Source organism: Numida meleagris, chromosome 2, assembly GCF_002078875.1.
Source record: "Numida meleagris isolate 19003 breed g44 Domestic line chromosome 2, NumMel1.0, whole genome shotgun sequence".
Taxonomy (NCBI): Eukaryota; Metazoa; Chordata; class Aves; order Galliformes; family Numididae; genus Numida; species Numida meleagris.
This window is the reverse complement of record NC_034410.1, coordinates 87494-111609: the sequence shown is the minus strand read 5'-3', so window position 1 is coordinate 111609 and position 24116 is coordinate 87494. Positions and strand designations below refer to the sequence as shown.

Below are 24116 nucleotides of genomic sequence, written 5' to 3'. Positions count from 1 at the left end.
CACCAGAGCTTTGAAAGCCTCTCCCTGGAATGATGAAACTATTTGCAGTTTACAGCCTTCTGCAGAATGTCACAGATAACAAAAGAAGAGGCTGGATCCCTGGAAGGGGCTATGGCTGCAACAAAAAGACATATACCTCTCAGTGCAAGTTTCATCTTCGAGAAGAAATAAACAGTCCTGCCTTGACAGGCTGAATAATTGAAGAGAAAAATACATGCAACCTCTGAATGCTTTCTCATCCAGGGAACTCAAGAGTTTTGGGTCCGTTTGAATTTTGGAGATCTCTCTGATTTATCAAAGTGAAAAAGAGAAGAATGCTTGTTTTGGACCATATGTTGCACAATGCAACAGAATACAACGAACGTGTCTCAATCTCCCATTCCTTTCCTGAATCGCTTAGAAAGAATCCCTCTACCTCAAGGAGAAATCCCCCTCTGCTTACAGACATCAGCATGTAGCAATTCTCTTGAACTATGCAAAAATAGCAAGACTAAGGACACCTCTGCAGACCAAAACCATTGATGAGATTACTTTTTTCATATGGACAACATATAATTACCAAATAAATCATGGAAAACCTTTGGCCTAAAAAGGCTGAATAAAAAAGTATTAGCCTATGGATATAGTGAGATTTTTGGTAATCATTATTGTTTTGATTATAATGTGTTAACATTTACAATATGTTGTCTCCAAGTGAAGATATAGGGATTTTTTTGTACAATCTATTTTAATAAATCTTCCTGTATCTGGGATAGACTGTGTGGGAACCATTTTGCAGCCATGTGCTGTGGAGGTTGAGAAATTTCCTGAGATAACATATAATGTGATGGCTACCATTGAAAGTCGTGGACTTTAATTAAAAAAAAAGGATGAATAACATGGAGAAGGACTACAGCATTCACTACCAAACCTTACATGATGTTAAAAGCCTCTAGAGCTGCCATCATACCAACTAATTTGCCAAAAGGCCTTAATTAGAACATGGAATACTCGTGCATAACTCATCCTGTCCAAGAATCAGAACATTTATGCAAACAAGGAACACAGGTTATTTTTAAGAGAGGACTTCTGCAGAGTGTCTCCTTCAGATAAGGATGGAATTTGATTAGATTGTATTAATGTAGTGAAGAAAAGAAAACAAAAGATAAGGAGGATATCATCAGCAAGTATGAATTTAGTGCTCAAGAATATCTTAATATGGAAAGGAGTAAGAGCTTTCTTAGCATCAGAATACTGCTTGTCCAACTGTCTTCCAGTTCAAGAAACACAACTTCTGTAAAAGGAGCCCCATAATTCAACATGGTTTCCTGAAAGAATGTGTTTAACAAGTCAGAAGATCTTGCACATGCTCATATTTCCAAGCATGCTCTCAAGCAGGCTTGTCTTTGTTAGAAGGTTACGGCCATCTCCCGAAGCAGCTGGGTATGGAGGCAAGGATTTAATCCGTCCTCACCTCCTCTGCTCACACTACCATGTGTGTAGGGCTGAGGAACAGGAGGTTTACACTTTCTGCCTGTAGAAAACATGTGGGAACATCTGAAGGAAAATGCCCTTCCAAGGGCTTGCCTTGGGAGATCTACTTTCAAATTCAACATCAAGGCTAATTTTGGAAATTAGAAAACAGGCTCACAAATGGTCTTGTAATGCCTGATACCATCATGAATTTGTTAATTTTGTATTTTTTTATGCTTCTTTTTGATGTGATGCTGTCACCACCACAAGGGGTGAGGTGCAGAGTCACTGCATTGTACGTACCAACTGTTAATCGTATTTCTTCTTCTTGGTTGGCCAAGCCATCATAATAATAGAGATCAAACCTCCTCTCGGTTTTCCAGTCGCTTTGTAAATCCTTTTCCAAACAAAAAAGCACACTGAAGTGGCTTTCACTGCATACCAACCAAATTGGGTATTTAGGAGTCTTCAGGTAAGAACCAACCTAAAAGAAAGATTCGGAACATTACAGACCAGGAAAGCTCTGGTAAGTCATTTAAACATTTAAAAGCAAGTATCTGGCCTTGATTATAGGTGACAAAATCCAGCTGTAGTACCCTTACAGCAAACAAGATCACATCCCATAGGATCAGAACCAGAAGAAACTGTCCTCTGAAATAGCTGTAAAACCACAATACTACACAGGAACATCCCTATGGGACAGCACCTGGAGAGCAGGGAGAAAGACTGCATAGGAACTCAGATAACATGAGACATCCATGGGTGGGCAACTAAATGGGGCTCAAAGTATTTTTGGGGATTAAGAATATAAAACATTCTTTTCATTTTAGCACCCTCTTCCAGCTTCATGGTCCAGACGTGTGAAGTATTTTCAGCTACTGGGAAAAAAAGCAAGAATGCCAGCACTCATTTTGATACATTTTTCTCGCCAAAAATCAAAGATTCTCAGAAGAAGAATCAGTGTCTTCTTTACAAGATGACTTTTCTGAGCTTCTTGCCTCCTTCTGAAAGTTTGTTAGTATGTTTAAATATCCTAAATATTCTGCATATGAATGATTTTCACACTCATTATTGACTTGAAATATTACTTTTAATCTACTCACTATTTAAAATGTAGGCTGCTACAGCAATTCTTTGGATTAGTGAGTAATTGCTTTTATCTATAGAAGTATCCATTAATAGTTCAAGCAGTTTTTCTGTTACTTCATCCCATTGCCTTCAAGGCCAACTCCAGCAAAGAACTGATGTTAATTTTACACTCATTTAGGCTCATTTCTATCAGTTCTCATGGGATTCATGTTTTAAGGCAGACATACGTATATATGTTTAAATACCTACAAGTATGCATCTACTGCTTTGAAACTTAGTGGATGCTGATATAAAATGAGTCATGGAGATTTCTACATCCCCTCAAGTCAGTAGTATGCAGTACTTTCTTCACCTGACACTACTGTGTTCTGAGATAGCTGCCATCCTCCTGTTGCATGCTGCTGCCTTAATCCATGGCAGAATCACTGCCATGCTGGATGTTGTGTGTAACCATCTTTATTCTATCCAAAGTTTTATGTTCGTCTTCTATACAGATGCAACACTGATGGGATAATATAGATCTGCAATACAAGGCATGGCAGCCAAGTGTCCAAGTGTATGTGCAGGGAAATACAGCATCAGTTTTTGCCTCCACAATACAGGTCATACAATACACTGCTAAAAGCAGAAATTCAGTTGTAATGAAAAGCCTAAGAAGTATTCTAAGGCATAAGGAACATATCCTTTTTATTATTTAGAACTCAAATCTGAAGTGTTACACACTTATCTTCCCAAATGATAATTTCTTCTGCTGCCGGATAACAGTTTTCTCACTACTTAAGTAACTGTTCCCTGACTCATTTCTTTGTCAGTATCTATTTAAAACAGGCTTTTATACAACAGTTTTGTTTTTTAATTCTTGGCTTAGATGTACTGCATTTTTTTACAAGGCTACAAAAACACTCCTAACAGGAGTCATCAAGAAGGGAAATACACAGATGCAACAAAAGACGGCAAATTAGAGGGCAATGGATGAAAAGATTCAGTTTCACAAACATCCATATTTTAGTATTCCAGTAAATCAAAGCCAAAAGGGAACAGCCACACTTCTCTTAAAAAAAAAATGCTTTCTTCCCATATATGTCTGCTAAAGTAACATCTAAGCTTTGTTAAATGACACTGGACAAAAAAAGACTGGAGAGATACAGAACTGTTTCCAAGCAGACATCCACCCCAACTCTTACTCACATGAACAATCCTATTGAAGTCAGGACAAATTGTTCAGATGAGTGAGGTCTTACAGGAACACTTTCCAAATATGCATAGTTTTCAATCACAGTGCTAGCAGGAGAAGGCAAGAGCCTCAACTTGGAGATAACAATGAGAAGATTAAAATGTTACATGTCAAATCCTCATTTCCCATAAGAAATGAGAAGTCTCTGCTTTGGTTACATCACTTTTACTGGTTCCGAATCAGATGCTGCTTTTAACATCATATTGTCTACCAGGTGTGGCTGGTGCCTCCAGGTGTGCTTCTCCCTCAAACCTCTAGGCACTTTGTTTTACTGTCATCAGCTTCCAGGGGCTTCTGGCTCTCCAGGTAGGTTAGGCTATTCCTAGGTTTAGTTTTGTTCACGGCTTTAAGGCCAAGCGGCACACAGTGGTTTGTGTCCATATGGCTATAACAGCATCCCTATCCTACAGTATTCCTCAAGCTAAGTGTGTGTTCCTTTCTACAAAAAAAAAAATAAAATGTAATCAAGAACTGTGCTTCCGAATGTTCTGAAAACACACACAACCATGGGTGTGTTCTCAGATCCATGCCTTGGCCTTGGTTAGTTTTGCGTACAGACGTGGCCCCTAGCAATCCCAGACATCACTGCAGTGGTCCACCCAGCAGCTGACCGCTTCACAGTCTATTTCTAATCTCACTTCAAATCTAACTGTCCAGAAAATTCAGCTCTATGATGACTTTTCAGTCAAGCTTCTTCCTATACAATAGTGTGCTGGGTAGAACTGTAAGACTCCCTTAATGAGCAAGGAGTCCATAGTGAAGTCTAACTACTCAGCAGCCCAAACCCAAGGAATCCTTTCCTTCATACACCTTTACTCCATTCTCTTATTGCCTTTCATCTTCTGATGTGCATCTGCCATGCAGAAAGCCCAACCACTAACAGTGCAACATGTTCCCTTTACACTCTATCTAAACACTCCCATGCCTCTTCGTCCTTCTCCATACAAGTATGTGCCATGTCTTCTCCAGACTTTCCTTGGCTTTTTGACAACTGCAGATATTTTCTATCAGTTCCCTATTACACATTCTCTCCATTACATCAGTGAAATAGTTCAAACGAAACCCCGACAAATACACAATAATCTGAAAAATATCCCATGAACTCCAGAAAGAGTCAGGTGGGAGCAGTCTCCCTTAAACATGCCTCCATTTAATGAGGTGATAAGTAAACTATACATGTCCTGTAGTCTTTGATATACGCACACAGTGATCATACTGTGCAGCAATATTCCACTTATGCTTATGAGCATCACAGTGAGACAAAATAGCCCTTCACCCTCATTGCGAGGACTCTACTGCCCACTTTTTCAAGCATCACTTGCTGAGTGGACGAAAAGAATGTCCTCATTTAACTGGTCCAGCTGCTCAGTGGTGAGTGCTTCTTCAGTTGCCTGGCCAGGTCGGTGGGTGGTACTGATCCTGGAGTATAACAGGACCTTGACACTGAAGGACAAGGAAGATCACCTCATGATCAGACTCAAAACCACTTAAGCTAACTTTGAGTCTGCACCTTCCAGCAAGTGTGTCCAGAAAACGGGGCCCTTCTTTCCACCTGCTGTGAGCTGCCCTCTGAGTGTACTTCCAAAGGCAAATCAGGAGCACGTGACATGAATCTGCTCGATCAAATATCATTATTTTTGTTAAGGGCTCATTGGCTGTCTTCTAGTTTGAAGAACATAAGAATCCTTTATTTTTGCTTCTTGTAGTAACATAATGCATTAAAAAGTAATAATGCATGACTATTCAATATTTATTTTCAAGCTTGCTCGTTAATCTTTGCCAGGCAAAAGAAGTAAGAGGGGGAATGTGTTAGATATCCTTTCATGCTGCATGTTTCCAATTCCTAAGGAGACTTCACTGAACAGCCATCATCTCACTTACAAATCCTGTAAGAATGCTCATAAATTTCAGAGACACAATCCTCATCTTTGGAAGAAGTCAGCCTTTCTCAAGCAAGAGCTTTCAAAAGGCTCATTTTCAACACTACGGGTGGTCTTTTTCCACATATGACTTCAGTGTGTATTTGCACAATGGTGAAATTAGACAAATATTTACTACTGGAGAATTATTCCAATGTATCTGCCAGCATGAGCGTATGGTATTGCACCATTCAGATTTTATTTCCTCATTGAACAAGGCTACCTTTTGCCATACGTATACCAAATGAAACAAACAGCCTGTTTGTTCGGACAACTCTTTCCCCCCAGTTGCCATGGCCTTTGCTGGTTTGAATTAACATTAAACAATGTTCCAACAGTGTCTGGACAGAAGAGTTAATGATGTAAAAACAGATACCCTTAAAATAGTGCTTGGGTGATCGAGGACACCACAGATTCAGTTGACTCATTCCACCAGCATTAATAAAACAGCAGGTCAACCATATTACTATTATATTTCCATTTACACTTGCATTGTTGCTACATACTATTATGTTTGCATGTTATTAAGGGGCATTGTCAAATTGAAGATATTTTCATTAATATGTACTTAATTTTAATTTTAGATTAAGACATAAAATTAATGTTCACAACTTCTGATATTCAGACTATGCACACATTAATGACTATGCCAAGTCAGGCAGAGATTGAAGCTTTTTTTTAGCCAGATATCTATAAACAGTAGTAGGAAAAAATACAGATACATGGGAGTCATAGATATTTTCCATAGCTTTGAGTCCTTTCTGATGGTGAATTTGGAGGGAAAAAAGTACATAATTAATGGAGAAGAACGGAAATAGATGTGTCCTCAGTCCCAGGACAACCGAAGGAAAGAAAAGACCTGAGCAGCACTGATTTTTGACTAAGGTCTATAAGAGAACATAGCAATTGTAGTAAGGCAAAAAGATCTCCAGGTGCCAAGCAGCCTCAAGATCTTTCCTTTATCATTGTCCCATTCTGTTGCTTTTCTTATATGTCCCACCAAGTGAAGTAATATCGAGGGAAATTCACCCCCTCCTTCAGACTTCAGGACTTTTCCATTCCTTCAGGCAACGTGGAGGAATTTATACTTATCTCAATCCGTTGCTGTACTGCAATGACAAAGACAGGTCAAGATTCAGTCCACTTAACTCTAACATCTACTTGTAGGCCCTCTAATTTAGGTTGGCCTCTAGGCTTTGGCTCTCTGTAAAAATCAAGGAAGAGACGGGTATTGTCAGAAATTTGGACAACCCTGTTCATCAACTATAAAGGAATTTGGCTGGGCTCATTTCTTAAAATTTTCAGCCTATAAGAGAGATAAAGTTTGATGGGATCAATCCAGACCAAAATACAGATATCTACAATATGAACAGATATGCAGACAAATTTGACTTAACATTTTCTGGTTTGCCTTTTTACAAGTAACGCAAAGTTCTTTTCAATGTGAAGTTTGTTATTCTTATAGTCTTAAATAAAAATGCCATAATGGTATGTTATTTGGCAGAAATGTTGACAAGAAATCAATGGCAATATTTCAGCAACAGAGGCTGGCTACTGGGAAAAAAAATGTCCAGGAGGAGGACAATAGAACTTCATTACAGAAAGTTTCAGTTCCAAGATAGAAAGAGGGATTTAAAAGAAAGGAATGAGGAAGAATAGACTTTTGATACAGCCAATGCCTTGTCAGCTTTGCTTCAGTCAAACTGATATGTATCACATACTTTTGCCCACAGTGGCACTCATGAATGTCTTACATAATTAACAGTCACCTGCAGAATGCATCCACAACGTACAGTGTCTACTGCCTACCCATTACTGAAAACTAAGCAGAAAATAAAACCAACCATCGGTTTCCATTTTGCAAATGCCTGTTTTTCTTGATGGTTTCTTAAACAAGATGGTTAAAAAACTCTTTCTATCCCTCACCTTCTACAACCCCTCCAATGACCTGACTTGAATCCAGTCCATCTGACTGAGAGGGGCGCCTGCTTAGCAGACATACTTCCCAGCACAGGAGGTTATAGGAAGGACGTTCCACGGGGCAAATAAACAGGTGAGGTGCCAGAAGACAGAGCATGTGCTGAGTTTAATAATTCAAGTAGGTCTTGTTATAGCACAGATTGTGCTGGTTTCATCAAAGGGACCAAAGATAATATTTCCCATATGTGGAATTTTAATGGATAAATTCTGTTCTTTTATGCTTCCGTCTCTTTCTGAAAAGATGTAAGAAAAATGACTGCATAATTTCTTTGTCAACACTGTTTTCTCTTCATTTTCAGAAATACAAACACTAAAAAGCATCAGTCTCTTCTGAAATGCTGACAGCTGATGCCCGGACTTGGATGCTGTCAGGAATCAGAGTACAGTGAGCCTTAGAGGTTACCTGCTAGAAAGGTGGCTTCTCTGTGATAGCAGGACTGCCTAAAAGCAGGAGCAGCGAAGACCAAGAATCATAGAATCACAGAATATCCTGAGTTACACGGGACCCATAAGGATCATCGAGTCCAACTCTTAGAATAACCAGAGTCCTCATCCAAAAGAGCTGAGTAGTCTTGAATACTTACATTATGAGGTGTAATGGTATGTACTGGTAGTGTTTTCAGAAAGCATTTCAGAAGAATGGCCAAATCAGCCAGCATTGTACAAACCATGAAACCAGAGACTCGGAAGACCTCTGCTTTCCTCACAGTTGAGCCACTATCTTATTGAATGACTCAGAGATAAGCACTTTGCCTTTTGTTCATCTATCACCTCCCTTGTAAAATGTTACTGCAAAGCTAAAGACTGACCAAAAAGCAGGGACTTTCTCCCATATGACTGCTACATTGGTCCTGCCCACTTCAGTGCCTGGCTTCTTTACTTGAGGTCTCGTCCCGCTGCAGAAACCACACAGCTCCTCAGACTACTACAGACCCTGCATGCTTCCAGCCAGCATACAGAGGGAAACCTGCCCCAGCTTTAGGCGGGTTGACCAGTTTTTATAAATGTTTCAGCAATTTAAAGAGCATTAAAGAAATACCAGAAAACCCAAAATCTTAATGAAGTCTTCTCAGTTCAATGTGTAGGATCAGATGGAACTAATATACGTAGCTTGAATACGGGCTTGGCACAAGTGAAGAAATCCAAACATCTGTAACTTGCCTACAGAGAAGGAACAGTACGGATTTTTAGCTTTTTTGCATTAAAATGTGGAATTTCACTACAAAACTAAATGTTTGCATATGAATTATATTGAATAAATCCATCTGTCATTGACAAAAAAAAATGCGTAACAAGTAATTACACTACAAAGACTAAATTGAACATGGTAATGCTAGGACTAAGAGTGATGATTGGACATTAACAATTCCAGACAAATTACATGAAGCACACATTTTTCCAATCAGCAAAGATAACACATTCAGCATGATTCACTGAAAGAGACTGCTGGATCAGCAACAGAGGGATTCTTCAAGCAATCATGGGTGAAAAAGGGACAGATCATTTTGTTCTTATTTGCTACTGTTGACATTTGACAAAAGGATTAATTCTGTTCTCATGCCCTCACAGTGCTCTCAACTCTGAAGATATGCCAACAAAACTGAGGATCATATATGAATACTCCACATTTTAGACAAGGGAGACAAAATGGAACAAGAATATTTTCCCTTGTGGATTTACTGCCTGGAATCTTGTGTATCTCTTCCTGAATGCATTGGTAAAAAGGAAGAAGTCTACAGTAGAGCAATAAAAATAAGCTCTGGACAAGATGAGCTGTTGAAAAAGCTGTTGCAAGCTGTTACATCAGCTCGCAAATGTCTAGCAGATATCATTAATATCATTAAAATCATCATTAATTGTTTCGGGGGAAGGTTGCATTAGAAGGAAGAAAGATAATCAGAGGAAACTAAGTAAATGGACCATCCCTGGCGGTGTTCAGGACCAGGTTGGATGGAGCCCTGGGCAACCTGGTCTAGTATCAGACCTGGAAGTTGGTGGTTCTGCCTGTGGCAGGAGGGCTGGAACTTACTGATCTTTTGGGTCTCTTCCAACCCAAGCCATTCTATGCTTCCATGATTCTATGACCATCAGGTTTAACATCAGAAAGTATGTCCAAAGCACAAGCTGTATGGTAGATGACATTAAAATCTCCACATTCAGAGGTACAGGTTCCTGCCAATCTCTTTTTGCACTTCCTCATATTCTAAGGTAGACACGTGAGAAAAAATGCAAGATCGTAATTATATGCACTACAATCAACTAATAAATGGCTATCTGATGGCGAGAGCTTCACGGATAGGGGTTTTTAAAAAGAGCCTGCTTTGCAACAGGACACAAAAATATCCTGCATCATCCCCTGAGAAATTGGCTGGACTTGACCTAGAAGGAGTTTTCCAACTCTAATGTCTATGATTCACCATATATCATGCCCAGGATCTTCTTACTCCTGGGGAAAAAAAAAGATAAATTACAGTTCTTTTCCATTTCTGGTTTCAGCCATCCTCACAGCCACAGAGTAATTGGAGGCTGGAGCTACTTACTGAAATACAAAGGGGAAGAAAACAGTCCACTCGAAAGACTCGCAGGCAAATTCTCTTCCCAGTTCCAACACGGCAAAGTATCACTGCCATTTGTTTTTTCTAAATTGCTCTAAATGAATAGGTTTGAAACAGAAGGCAGAATCTGGCCCCTCGCACCGAAGCTGCGGTAGGGACTGCCCAGACTTGAAGCCAAACTCCAGCAGGAACTAACTTGTGCCCCGGTCCTTACCCGGGCCTTACAACATGCGCCCAGACGTATGAACTGCAACGCAGAGCGCTCACAGATGTTCTTAATAAAAAGCGTGACAATTGGCACCAGCTGCCTAACCGGTGTAGACTCAACAAAAAAAAGAGAAGACAACATGTACTGGGGCTTCTGTAATTGATTAAGAGTCTCTGGCTTGGAAAACAGATCCCTGTTCCCGAGTCCAGCTCCCAGGCCGAAAGGATGGACCCCCTCCACTGTATAATTTGCAGAGTGAGTGGAAGACAGTGTCTGATTCTCTGGGCAACTTTTTATGTTGCTTTTAGAGGGCAGATGAGAAAGAAATAGCTCCTAGCTGCACTGACCTCACTGACCATCTTGCTATTTAGAAGTCGTTTTCCTCACTGGAGAGTGGAAAAAATGCTATTGCAGTGCAAAACCTTTTTATTTGAGGTTTTAAGTGTTACATTCTTTATAGGAAAGGACAGCGAGCTTGAAATAGACACAGAAGCTAATTTATTTTTACTCCAGTTTGTTCCGAATTAGTCTGAATGGGAAACGTTGAGATATGCTTTATTTACTGACTTTAAGCCTGATTATAACCTTGTAAATAATATAAAGCACTGCATTCATTAAAAGTAAGATGAATTGGAATTTTCAGTAGTAGGAAAATGTAACTGCTTTCAGCCATATGGGAAACAGTGAAAATCTAACTCTGTTTTCAGACACACATTTATATTAGACAAGTACAAACAGACTCTGCTAATCACTTTCCAATTTGTATAGAGGCGCTGATGGCAAATCCAGATGGGACCGTTACAATTATCTCATCTACCATCTATACCATCTAACACAGGCAAGGGAGCTTCAAAGAAAATGCCAGCATCAGACACAAGATTGTCTGATTTAGATAGAATATGTCATTAGGAAAGATGTCCATCATGATGATAAGATCTGCTGATGGAGAAATCAGAGAAATCCTCACGCAAGTTTTTCCAGAGGTAAATTAATGGCTGTCGCTTCTTTTAATTTTAATCTATCTTTCTCAATTCATGATAAACACAATTAAAATATTAATTTCAAAAACATGCTAAAGGGAACATTCCCATTCTGTTGCCAGCTACGTCCATTGTCTGTTATTACTGCTAACACAATATGACTACTTCCAGCATTCCAGCATGAATTAGATGATGCAATCAGTCTGGCTCTGTCACACACAAATGAATGGAAAACCAATGCTTAAGGTAAGCATCAGCTCCAGATGCAGCCTCTTCTGTTTATATGACCAGAATAAAAGCACAAATGTGTGAGCTGGGCACCTCAATTCCACTATAATCAGCGGAAATTGGGTGAATACAATCAGGGGAACAGCAGCCACTGAAACAGAAATGTGTTAGCTGGCAAGCTGACTGCCACTGCAGGACATCAGTTAGAAACATATGTAGAACACTTGAGATGCTCAGAGATTGCCCAAGCCATTTACAGAGGGATGTGTGACACAGGACCTGCATCCAAAAGGTGACCACGCTTTGCCTTGGGGTATCTGAAATAGCACTGGAACCATCTGAGTGAGCAGCAGAATCAAGCCCATAATTTCTTACTTTCTATATTCATTCCAAGCCAATTTTAAAGTTGTTAATTGTTTCCTTTTTAATTAAAATCAGAAGAATGGAAAACATACCTGGCAGACGTCGTAGTGCTCAAAGAGAGACAGCAAACCGATGTCACTGCGGCTTGTGATGCCTTTCAGAATGGTGATATTTCCATTCCCAGAATTCAGCTCTATCACATCATTGAAAACGTTGGACACAGCTTTGCCAGTCAACAGCAAGTTCACTAATTCCTGTCAGTGACATAATTAATATTAAAAAAAAACAAGAACAAAAAGCAAAACCAGCAGTGAGCAGTTGTCCATACCAGGTGTTAGTACAAGCTTGATTCACGATTACAACGTACCAGACCCTTAATTTACATGAAGTTTTAAGCTTTACCAAACAAACGAAGTTGGCTGTAAGATTTGCTTCAGAGTATTTCGTGTGTGTGTAGTTTTTTTGGACAGTTCTATCCCCAAAGTAAGATGAGGAGACATCAGCCGAGCTTTTCCAATGTACGCGCAAAGGTGCATGTGTGTGCGTGCAAGAAATGCCATCTCCTCCCAGAAGTGAACGCACAGCTCTCTTTGCAGAGGCACACGACATCCCCGGGGCTCTGTGCTTCCCCTACCTGGGTGCAGTAGCCATGGCTGCCGATCAGCCGGTTCGTGAGGACGTCGAAATCATTGCGCACCCTGGAAAGGAACAGGCAATACTCAAGCACAGTTGCCTCTTTTCATAAGACTTAACATAAATACTTTTTCCCCAGTACGAATATAACTTTACGATTTGGAATTCTTTCAAGATTTTTTTTCCGTAGGGTAAAAGGATAGAACTCAACTAAAGCTGTAGCAAGCAGAAGTTAGTGAGAGCCAGTACAAAGTAAACAGCTGTATACGAAAAGAGAAGACATTATCATCACAAACTTGAACTTAAGAAGTTAGAACTGCTGGGCAATTTGTCTTATAGTATGAACAAGACATAATGTTCTCAAAAATGCATTTATTTGTCATTCCTGGCGCTAACCCTTGGGATATACCCACACACTCAAGATGATATTATCTATGCACTATATTCTCATTGAAAAGAAGAAAGAAAATGTCTGCGAGTGTACCAGTTTATAATCTTGGCACCTAGTTCCTTCTTCTATTTTTTGAAACCAAAGAGAGAACTCCATGAGATTGCACTACTGATACTTAAGTATTATCTTCCCAAACCAATTTCCCTCTCCCAAAACTCCTGGAATTATTGGATTCGTTATTGGCTGGTGCCCTAAAACATGAAGATTGTAACTGTGACCATTTTAATTCTACAGATATGATGCAATTGCAAAAATTATGTTATACATAAATAAATTTCTAATCTGGTTTGGAGAACAGTCTATTATATTCTTGGATAGTTATGGCAAAAAGCACACATTAATTCTATGCTTCATAGAATCATAGAATGAGCTAGGTTGGAAAAGACCTACAAGATCACCTAGTCCAACCATCCACCTACCACCAACAACCCCACTAAACTATGTCTCCCAACACTATATCTAAACGTTTCTTGAACACCTCCAGGGACGGTGACTCAACCACCTCCCTGGGCAGCCCATTCCAGCACCTGACCACTCTTTCAGAAAAGTATTTCCTAATGTCCAGCCTAAATCTCCCCTGGCGCAACTTGAAGCCATAAAAAGGCTATTTCATTCATTGATCTTAATTGCTTTCACATATCCTTATTTGAATATCACTATAAAAGCAGAGAGAATGCCTGAATAATCATCATTTAAAACTTGGTTCTTCTCCATACATGCAGCCTTCTCCCTCTTGTTTGTCTTGCAAAATCTCCTATGCACATAAATACCCATGGTCCTTTCTAATTAGCACGATTATTTTTAAAAAAGGAAACACTTTGTTTGCTATAAAGCAACAGTTAATTTCATCTGGTTACACTACAGCTAGCTGCAATTTTCCCTTCAACATTGTCATACATGCTCTGTGAAGAAATGTATTTCTTAAGTAAAAAGCTGGGACATCCCTGCAATTCACCTCAAACATCACACAATTATTTTTCTCTTGCAAGATCTCCAGCCCTAAGGATTCTAAGAATCACACGAATTTGCCTTAGCCATCAACTCTCATTTTACTTTTAATTTTAATGATAATTTTCAGGTTAGTCTCATTACAAAAAAGTGTCATGATAATATCTCCTGCTAATCGGAAATCAAAGAAAAGACCTCAGAAAGTGTGCCCATGATATGGAAAATTCTCCTATGCAACATTGTGAGGAATGGATGGGACGATAATAATCTTTGGATTTCAGCCATTTCTCAGTTTGAGAAACAGTTTCATCTTGAAAATGCCATTGCCTTGTTTGAAATGAGTAGACTATACAATATGCGTCAGTTAGGGACGATGGGACACAAGAGAAAGACAATAGGAGGAAGTTCTAATTTCATCTGTAGGTACAAACAATATGGGAGATTAGAGGTGTATCTCAGATTTTTAAGGAGAAGCACATCTGCCTTTCAAATCATCTCTGCTGATGAGGAAACAAACACCAGGCATATAGCTAGATGATTTACATCTATTCTGAATCGTTTTAAGATTATGATTCATACCCCCCAAAGACTTACCAACATCAATGCAGGTGTATTCGTTGTTATAACAAAAGGCATCAGCTTACCAAAAGCGTAAGCGCCCTCCGTGCCTTGTAAAGACATCAGATAACTATAACAACGTGCTTTGTTTTCTGCTGGACTGTGAAGAGATCCACTGATGACAAGTAAATAGGAAGCGTTTGTTCGTTCTGGTATCTTGGCTATCAGGCGTGAAACCAGGCATAACAAACAAATCAGTGCTACTCATTCTACTTTGTCCCTGCACGGAATTTTCCATCTCTGATTTTTAAGTTACTTTAAAAGAGAAAATTTAATGCTAAGCCATGAGACTTTCAAGTCAGCATTAGTACGTAAGTCTAACTGGAGCGAGGTAGAAGAATGCTGACTGCTGGCTCCCAGTGGCAGCCTTTGCCTCAAGTGGTAGTACTGTAATCTGTGAAACCACTCAGTAGGACAGATAACAAGGTACTGATTTTGAACACCTCCTGGAGGAATACTTAAAATTAAATGTGCTCAAATACAGTTAAGTAGTATCTTCAATAGGAATCAGTTCTTGAGACAGAACTTTCATAACCAAATGGTGGACGATGACATCTGCTAAATTTCAGATCACTCCATAAGAGCTCACATCAGTTGAACATGCTCAGATTAACATACTTCTCAGTGGCCATGACCAATCTTTGCTGTGTTTCAGCTTTTGCTGAGATGCCTTCAATGGGTGAGTTCTCCATTTAGCAATGCCAGACTCCTTTTTCCAACTTTTCCAATGTCTCGACTAATAAGTGGACATATTTTTATATGCTCGCAGAACCTAAATGATATGGCAAAACTCATCTCCATGTAATCTATTAATTTGATCCTGCTTTTACAAAAAATATTTCTTTTTAAATCTTTTTTTTCTTTTATAAATCAGAGCGAGGCACTTACATAATAGAGCTTAATCCTTTTTTCTTTCAGTTTGGAATCAAATCTGTCTTTGGAGCCAGTGCCTGCTTTACAGCAAGAGAGGAAATCTTCTTGTGACAGAAATCAACCAAAAACATGTGGTGTGGAATGTATGCTTATTTTCATTCTTTTAATGCTGCTGGTCTTAGGATAGGAATGTCTGAAATAGCTTTTCCAAAAAAAAGGTGATTCTATGTTATAAATTTCATTTCCTCCGTGGTCCTGTTTATGATCCTGTGCTTGTCTTCAGCCTTGTAGAAACTGCTGGCTTGGAGTTATCAGCAAGTAATGCAAGTCTTGAGAGTTTCATGTACTGGAGATGTACAGACCATAGAATCATAGAATCACCAAGGCTGGAAAAGACTTCCAAGATCATACAAACATCCACCCACCACCAGCATTTCCCCACTAAACCATGTCCCTTAGTACAGCATCTAAACAGTTCTGGAACACCCCCAGGGACAGTGACTCAACCACCTCCCTGGGCAGCCTGTTCCAGCACTCTTTTGGAGAAGTTTTTCCTAATATCCAGCTTGAACCTCCCCTGGCACAACTTGAGGACATCACCCTTCATCCTATCACTAGTTATGCGGGAGAAGAGGCTAACTCTCACCTTAAAAGAAACTCCTTTCAGAAGTTGTAGAGAGTGGTAAGGTTTCCCCTGAGTCTCCTCCAGACTGAATAATCCCAGTTCCCTCAGCCATTCCCCATAAAGTTTGTGCTCCAGACTCCTCACAGCTCCATTTCCCTTCTCTGGACACACTCCAGCACCTCAATGACTTTCTGATAGTGATGGGCCCAAAACTTAACACAGCACTCAAGGTGTGGCCTCACCAGTGCCAATACAGAAGGACAATCACTTCCCTGCTCCTGCTGGCGGCACTGCTGCCGACACAGCCAGGATACTGTGTCCTTCTTGGCCCCTGGGCACCCTGCTGGCTCCTGTTCAGCTCAGCATTGGCGAACACCCCATGTCTGTTTCCTCCACACAGTCTTCCAGCCGCTCTGTCCCACGCCTGCAGCACTGCATGGAGTTGTTGTGGCCAAAGTGCAGGACCTGGCACTTGGACTTGTTGAACTTCATCCCTTCAGCCTCAGCCCAGTGATCAGCCTGTCCATATCAACGCTTTCCCCCATCTTAGTGTCATCTGCAAAGTTACGGAGGGTGCACTCAATGCCCTCATCCAGGTCATCAATAAAGACATCAGCAGGACAGGCCCCAGTACTGACCCCTGGGGAACACCACTCATGACCAGCCACCAGCCGGATTTAACTCCATTCACCACCACCCTCTGGGCCTGGCCCTCAGCCAGTTCTTTACCCAGCAAAGGGTGTCCAGGCCACAGGCTGCAGCTTCTCCAGGAGAATGCTGTGGGAGACAGTGCCAAAGGCTTTGCTGAAGTCTAGGTAGACCACATCAACAGCCTTTCCCTCATCCTCCCCATGGGTCACTCAATCACAGAAGATCAGGTTGGATGTTCTGAGTCAGCCTTGTGTCTGGCCTGAACTGTAGCTGTGGCAGTTCATACTCGTCAGAAATTTGCCTCAACATTTTCAACCAGTTCATCTAATTCAGAACATACAAATTATAAAAAGAATCCTCAAGGAGTTTAGGGTAGATGGGAGAAAACCAGCACAGTTACAATCAGCTGATATTGTAAAGGCAGTATAAGCCTTAGCACTGATAAACTAAACTATAGTGGTCTGCTGGACTCCACTCAAGTTTTAAAAGTGCATAAATACAGATTCAAAATATAAATATTTTGAGCACTACAATATAACACAGTGTGCAACCGATGAACTTTTAAAAAAAATAACACTGGGTTAGGTAAATAAAACATTTTTAAAATGGTACATATGCACTAATTGTCAACGTATTTCCAGGAAACCCCTTGCCAAGTCTCTAAAGGAGAACATCTGAACGTTGTGTATTAAAACATAAAAGTCACAGATAAATGTGACACTAGTACAATTTCCAGCCCATCAAAATACGCTATTTCAATGCTAGATATTTTTCCTTGATATCATTTTGATTGATAGCATCTTAAGAGCAGAACAAAATGAAATGATATAAAATGAAAAAATGGTACACTTAAGGAAGTGCTAGCTGTTCAAAAGCCCTTAACTCTGTGGCTAAGCTGTAATTGAAAACTGGTGACCTCACTTTGTTCATGGCAACAGACAGCTATATTAACAAACACACAATTACAAGTCTGCTCCCAAAATAGAATTTGGGTTGGGAGGGTGAAAAACTCCTCTTCAAGCACAAGGATTTCAAATAATTACAATGGGGACGTGGAAAATGACAGGATGGGTGACGGGTTTATTGTGTAAGTGTTCCTCTTTCTTTTTTTTAATACTGGCACACTGCAAAGGCTATAAACGAATGTTTAAAAAAGAAGGGAAGAGCCCCTCTGTTAAGAAAAAAAAATAAATAAAACAAAATCAAGGAAGTGGCATCTGTTCTTTATTTGCCCCTTTCTTCACTTACCTGCTAATTTCACAAAGTTCTTAAAATGCACGGGTACTCAGGTAATCAAGCACATAAAAGTCATCAGATCTGCTGCTACAGGGCGTTAACACAGTGTAGGAAGTACTTATATTTCAGAGGGCAGATCTGATGTGAAAAGCAATTAAGCTATCAGAGCATTCAACACTCTGCTCCATTTTCCAAAACAAATTATCTTTCTTCTTGAATGTAACATGTCCCTCTGAGATGAACACATCAAGAAAAGATATTAAACCAGGATCCTTTTAACTACAATGACCTGATGTTTAGCACATGGAGCTGAATAGTACACAGTATGAGAGGGCACTGGCTTCAATTTGGCAAAAATAAGACAGTATTTTTATTATTGCACAATTTTGTAGTAGAATCACACTTTTCTCTATTTGGAGATTTTCTAAAAAATAGAATCACAGAATCACCAAGGTTGGAAAAGACCTCCAAGATCACCCAGTCCAACCATCCACCTAACACCACCATTTCCCCACTAAACCATGTCCCTCAGTACAACATCTAAACATTTCTGAAAGACTTCCCGGGTCAGTTACTCCACCACCTCCCTGGGCAGCCCGTTCCAGCACCTGACCACTCTTTCAGAGAAGAAACTGTTCCTAATATTCAACCTGAACCTCCCCTGGCATAGCTTGAGGCCATTCCCTCAAGTTTGCATCTAGGGGCATATATTATGCCCCTAAAATCAAAACCATTCATTTCTGAAATGCTTTGATTTCCTGAAAGAAAGAGAAAAGACAAGACTAGAAAGATGACAAAGCTAATGTGCCTCTTAGATAGGGAATGGCCAATTATTTTATATCTGAAGATGGATGCATAGTCATCATCCAGCCACTCTTGTCTTCTTTACATTTCAGGACAGGGAGAGAAACTAGTATGTCCTGAAGTGAACTTACAGGACCTTAGATCATTTGCAGAGCACAGGAAGAAACTACTGGGAAATGCGTTTTCCCTGTCTGGTGAGTGCAAAGGAGCCTGGGTATGGCCATCCCACCATTGTATACCAAGGTTTGGAAAGATAAGTCATGCGCACAAATACACCAGTAGTGTGGGCAGACTGAGTATATATTTTTAGTTTACAAGCTGAGAAATGCAGTTGCTATAGAAATAACAACATTCTGTAGCCAGCTTGAACAAGAGACTGTCCTTGCTCAGATGAGCCAACTAAAAGCAATGCACGAACGCTCACGCATTAAGTCATAAAATCAGTTTGCTTTAAGCTTAACTCAACAGAAATTAAGCATTTGGTTTCCCTAGTTTACATTTTCCATCTCTTGCTTTTCTCAGCAGTAGTTCTTTTACAGGAGAAAATGTTACTTTGGAAGAATGCAAAAGAGGACTTCAAGGACAGCATAGGTGAGTTGATCTCATGGCAGGTCAGATTGCACAAAGACAGCAGAACCAGAAAAGGTTCAGAGGTCCAGAGGAAACCCCTGCCAAGAAATGGAGCAGCTTTCTTATGAGAAGTGACTGTACAGACCATTCAGCTAAGAAAGGAGACAACTGATGTACAACAGAGGATCAACAATTTCTCAGTGATAAGGAGAAGAATAAGGGCCATTTACTCAGTGCTTTTCATAACATGAACCAGGCAACCAGTTCAAGAAAACAAAAGGAAAATTCTTTCACAAGGCACATAACTACACTGGGGAACTCAATGCCACAGAATGCTGCGGAGGCCAAAATAAAAGGGTTCAAAAAAGTTTAGCTGTATTCATGGGGCATAGGTTCACCAAGGGCTATTAACAAACAGTCCGGATACAGCTACCAGCTTAGGAAGTCTTGAATTACCTACTATCGGAAACATGGAGAAAATACCAGCACAATTATTGCCCTATATTCACCCCATTTCTTACACAGTTTCCTTCAGCAGCCACAGCTTTCCGCTCTCAAAGACAGAGTACCAGGCTACATGGACCTTTAATCCTAAACAGACAGTCTTATTAAATGCACATCTCAGAAACATGCCATAGCAATTCATATTAGCCATGGTATGGACTACAGGCGGGATAAAGCAGAGCTGCAGACACGGGGAAGAAAGGAAAATGTTGTTCTCTGTATCTGTCTGCTAAACTCTGGTCATCTCAGTTAGTCTCTTTCACAGATAACCACATTCCTTGGTTGCTTTCTTGGCTTCCCATACTTTTCACAGTGGTAAGTTAGGAACCTGAAATCTACTTGTAATTTGACTAGGTTTACTGAGTCACTAATGCATTTTCATATTGTCTTAGTGTTTTTCTTTGAATTAAATAATGTTTCTCAGTCGTTCTTGTTTCCTTAGCCCCAACCATCTCCCATATTGTAGAAGATAGCCACGTCTCGTCTCAAAATTTGTTTTTCAGGCCACAAAAGATAAACATTTTTTATTCTCCTTTTATGAGAAAAATTTCAGATTCCCCTGCTCTTCTGTTCACCTACACTTCTTCCAGCTTTAATGGGTGAACCAACGGGTGGCATGGTATTTCAGTGAGGTCATATAAATGCCTTGCACAATCTTTTACTCCTCCTCCTTCTCAAATTATTTCCACTGATACATCCTAAGAGTAAATCCAAGGCTATCTCATATTATTGGCTCAAAATCCTCTCCTGCTCCATGACTCTTCTCAACTCCTTACCCTGTCATTTACAACTGATGAACCCCCACAGAACAGCAGTGAGTCCTCTTTGTTTGCATGACCCTGTAATTTCTGCAGTTAAAAGAAATTCTTCTATTAATGCATAAAGCTGAGCCAACTCTTTTTCAGAACCTGATTCCTTCTCTGTATTGCCAGTATCTTTCACTTTTGAGAGATCAGTACATTTCACTAGCACACCACTCTCTTTTCCCAACGTTACTGAAGGGAATATTAGGGAAATGTAATTCTAGACTGATCACTGATTAACTTTATCAGTGACTTTCTCCATGGTGGTAAGTCTCTTCTGAGCACCTTTTATTATCATCCATACCATTCCTAAAAGATCTCTCATCATCACATTAGTAAATGATTTCTCATGTGGCATGTTATCAAATGCGAAAAGCTCATCATCTCACCATTAACTGATTTAATTCGGATGGTGTTAGGTGTTTTTTTTTTTTCATTTTAGCTATGATATTCTCTTTGACTTTTCCTCTGTTGCCGTAAGAAATCTTTCTGTTGCATATCCATACCAAACATACTACCTCCCCGCAAGGCGTCCACTTTTCTGTTTTGTGGACCTATGCTGTTTACAGGTTTCCTGAATTTTCTTAACAGGGAGTGGAGTCAAATGTATCTTCATTATTTCTGTAAATTCCAGTTCTTTTCCTTTTTTTTTTTTTAATTTTTTTTCCCAATATATCAGTCTCTTACACAGTGAGATGTCAAACAGGATGAATGCACAGGCCCAAACATTTGCTTTGTTTTCTCAATTCTTCCTATTTTTGGTGAATTTAGTTTCTTTTTTTTTGTTTGTTTGTTTTCCTGTCAGTAACTTTTGCTCTCTGTTCTTCAGTGCAGCAAACTTCTTTCCGCCTAATTCAACTTCTTCTTGCCTTTGTGATCATGTTGCCGCTTGGGATACATTCCACATCTAGTAAATATATATCTTCCTTATATCCAGGTCTTATTTGACAGATGTGCATGTTTGTGCTTAGTCACACCCTTCTCTCTTTTATCTTGTCTTCAAAATCCCATTCTACCATCATGTCTGGCTTTATTAGTCCCTGGATCCTCTCTTCCCCAAGTGTTGCAAGGTGACAGTTCATATATCAATATATTCCACTGCATATCCACTTCTGAAAGAATACGAATCACAGCTTCAGATCTCAGTCCCTCGCCCTCCTTCCAATATTGCTGAGGCTCTCTCATTTACTACACCCCTCCTTTTGTCCTTCTTTGAAGGAGAAATATGAACTTCTTTCAAGCACATTCCCTTGCTTATTACTTCTTAGCAGATGAAGCTGAAATCTGTGCTTCATTAAGATTCCACATAAATAAAGCCAATATTTGTGCAGTGAACACTCGGCTTGAAAGACCTCTGTCCAGTTCACACAACAGAACACCAAAGGCATGAAAGATCCTAGTGATTATGAACTGCATGCAATCTACCTAGCAGCAGGTACAGAAGTTCACTTACCCAGAAAAACAAGGACTGGTGTCTTCCCTAGCAAGGACTGGATCCCACACAAATTCCCCTGCTTGTTCTCCTTTGGTAAATCTATTCTCATGCGTCCTCCATGTTGTGAAGTCACAAACAAGTCTCGGAGAGATCTAGTACTCTCCAATGTATATTTTTCAGCTAGGCCAAGTTGTTTAGTATTTTGTAACATAGTTAACAGCTGTTTTCCCTTAAACATAACTGCTTATCTTTTTCCAACACCAAAAGACTAAGCAGTAAAATACATGACGACATGGACTTATATTACACGACAGTAAGCAATGAATGAAAAGTGGTCACGCACATAATTTCCCCTTGTTGATGGTCTTCCAGGCATTCTCAACTGGGGGGAAACTGGTGGGTTTTTTTCCACAGAAAACTGATTCATAAAAAATATCTATTTCCTGAACTGAGTACGCCTATACCACTACATCTTTTATGTGAACTTGTAATTGCTTTTGCCACTGAGCAAGCCACATGATCATTTCACAGAAAGTCTTTCATCACTAGACAAACTGCATGAGAAGATTTTAAAATGGGAATAAGTGCAATTTAAGGGAACTCTAAATTGGAGATTGGCTCTGTGACAGGAAAAGGTGTCTGTTAAAGAAAACGGATTGAGGGTGGAGGACTATTGTTCCACCCACAGTTCACGTGCCAACACAAAATCGCTTTATTTTTAATGTCCTATGTGATTAAAAGAGGCTAAGTGTAAAGTAACATGTCAGAATCTGGGTTATTTCACGGTGATAGAGCTGGGCAAGGATACAGAAGAAAATGTCTTGATACAGATTATTACAATGATGCTTATCTTATTCCTCTCTCAATAAAAAATTGTCTTACTGAGAAAAAGCAGTCCTACTTTTGGGCCTCAGCTTTTCTCTCTGTTTGACAGAGGGCTTTTGATCTTTATTAAAATTCATAGGTATTGCCATACTATAAATAAATTGCGTAAATATGCATATGTAACAGAACATCACACAGGGAAATGCTGTACTACAGAGACAGGAAAAGTGAAGACAAAAGTGCTGTATTTAAATATTTATATACGTATACAATTCGCCAATGTACCAAAGCAGGAAGGTTCTTGGCATGCGAATCGCAACCAAATAGTTACGGAAGCAAAGCCAAGTTGGCACACCGTGTGTTTGAGCACATTGCATGGCATAATAATGACAACTGTGCAAAACTCTTCCAAGATCCTCTGAGCACTTAAAAATCAGATCCTTAAGATGAGCAACGTACATTTAGGAAGGCATGCTGGTTCTGCAAATGCTGGAAAGAGAGGCTTTGCGTAGCCAGAGAGAGATTGAAGCCACTGGACTTTTTGTCTGTGTAGGGGGTTGGAATGAGATGATCCTGAAGGTCCCTGCCAACCCAACCCATTCTACGATTCTATGAAGTCTAAACAAGTCAAAATTTCTCTTTTCTATAACATGCCAAGCGGAGCTGTGCTTCATTTATTACGGAAAGGATGTTTTTTGAGATGGAACAGGTCTACTGCACAAACATCAACACAACTTGTTGCATGTTTTTATTACAAGGAAGGATTAGAATGAGGGATGGAAGTCCAGAAATATGGCACAGCAGGAATGGCAACTAAGTGCTCAAGAACAGAGGACATAGCTTGAATTGTATGATTCCCCTTACTAAAAGATTTGTTAATGTGTAGATGATTTCAGAGAACTAGATAAGATTAATTACTAATAATTAAGAGCAGAATTACTAGTTGTCACAAGGCCTAGCAATCAAATCATTAGCCTGTTAAATAAAAAGGCATCAGCGTTTGAAAAAAAAAACCCAAAGCAAAGAAAAAAAAAACAACCCAAAAATGGACAACATGAATAAAAAGAAAAAAAAAAGAAGAAAAGAAAAAAAAGAGAGGAGAGGAGAGGAGAGGAGAGGAGAGGAGAGGAGA

The 24116-nt window shown here is 39.7% G+C and overlaps 1 protein-coding gene across 3 annotated transcripts in view; it reads right to left on the bottom strand.

Annotated features, from left to right (window-relative positions):
- MINDY4 (MINDY lysine 48 deubiquitinase 4) overlaps positions 1–24116 on the bottom strand; it is a 75779-nt gene that overhangs the window by 9744 nt on the left and 41919 nt on the right. Inside the window, exons 14-17 of one of the 3 annotated variants that reach the window (XM_021386943.1) lie at positions 12643–12706; positions 12101–12262; positions 8714–8835; positions 5442–6898 (exon numbers count right to left, since the gene is read on the bottom strand). In XM_021386943.1, coding sequence (XP_021242618.1) covers positions 8749–8835; positions 12101–12262; positions 12643–12706 — 313 coding nt within the window. In that variant the 3' untranslated portion in view covers positions 5442–6898; positions 8714–8748. Of the gene's footprint in view, positions 1–1755; positions 1937–5441; positions 6899–8713; positions 8836–12100; positions 12263–12642; positions 12707–24116 lie in introns of those variants that run through there. The other 2 variants (XM_021386942.1, XM_021386944.1) reach the window with 2 other exon arrangements.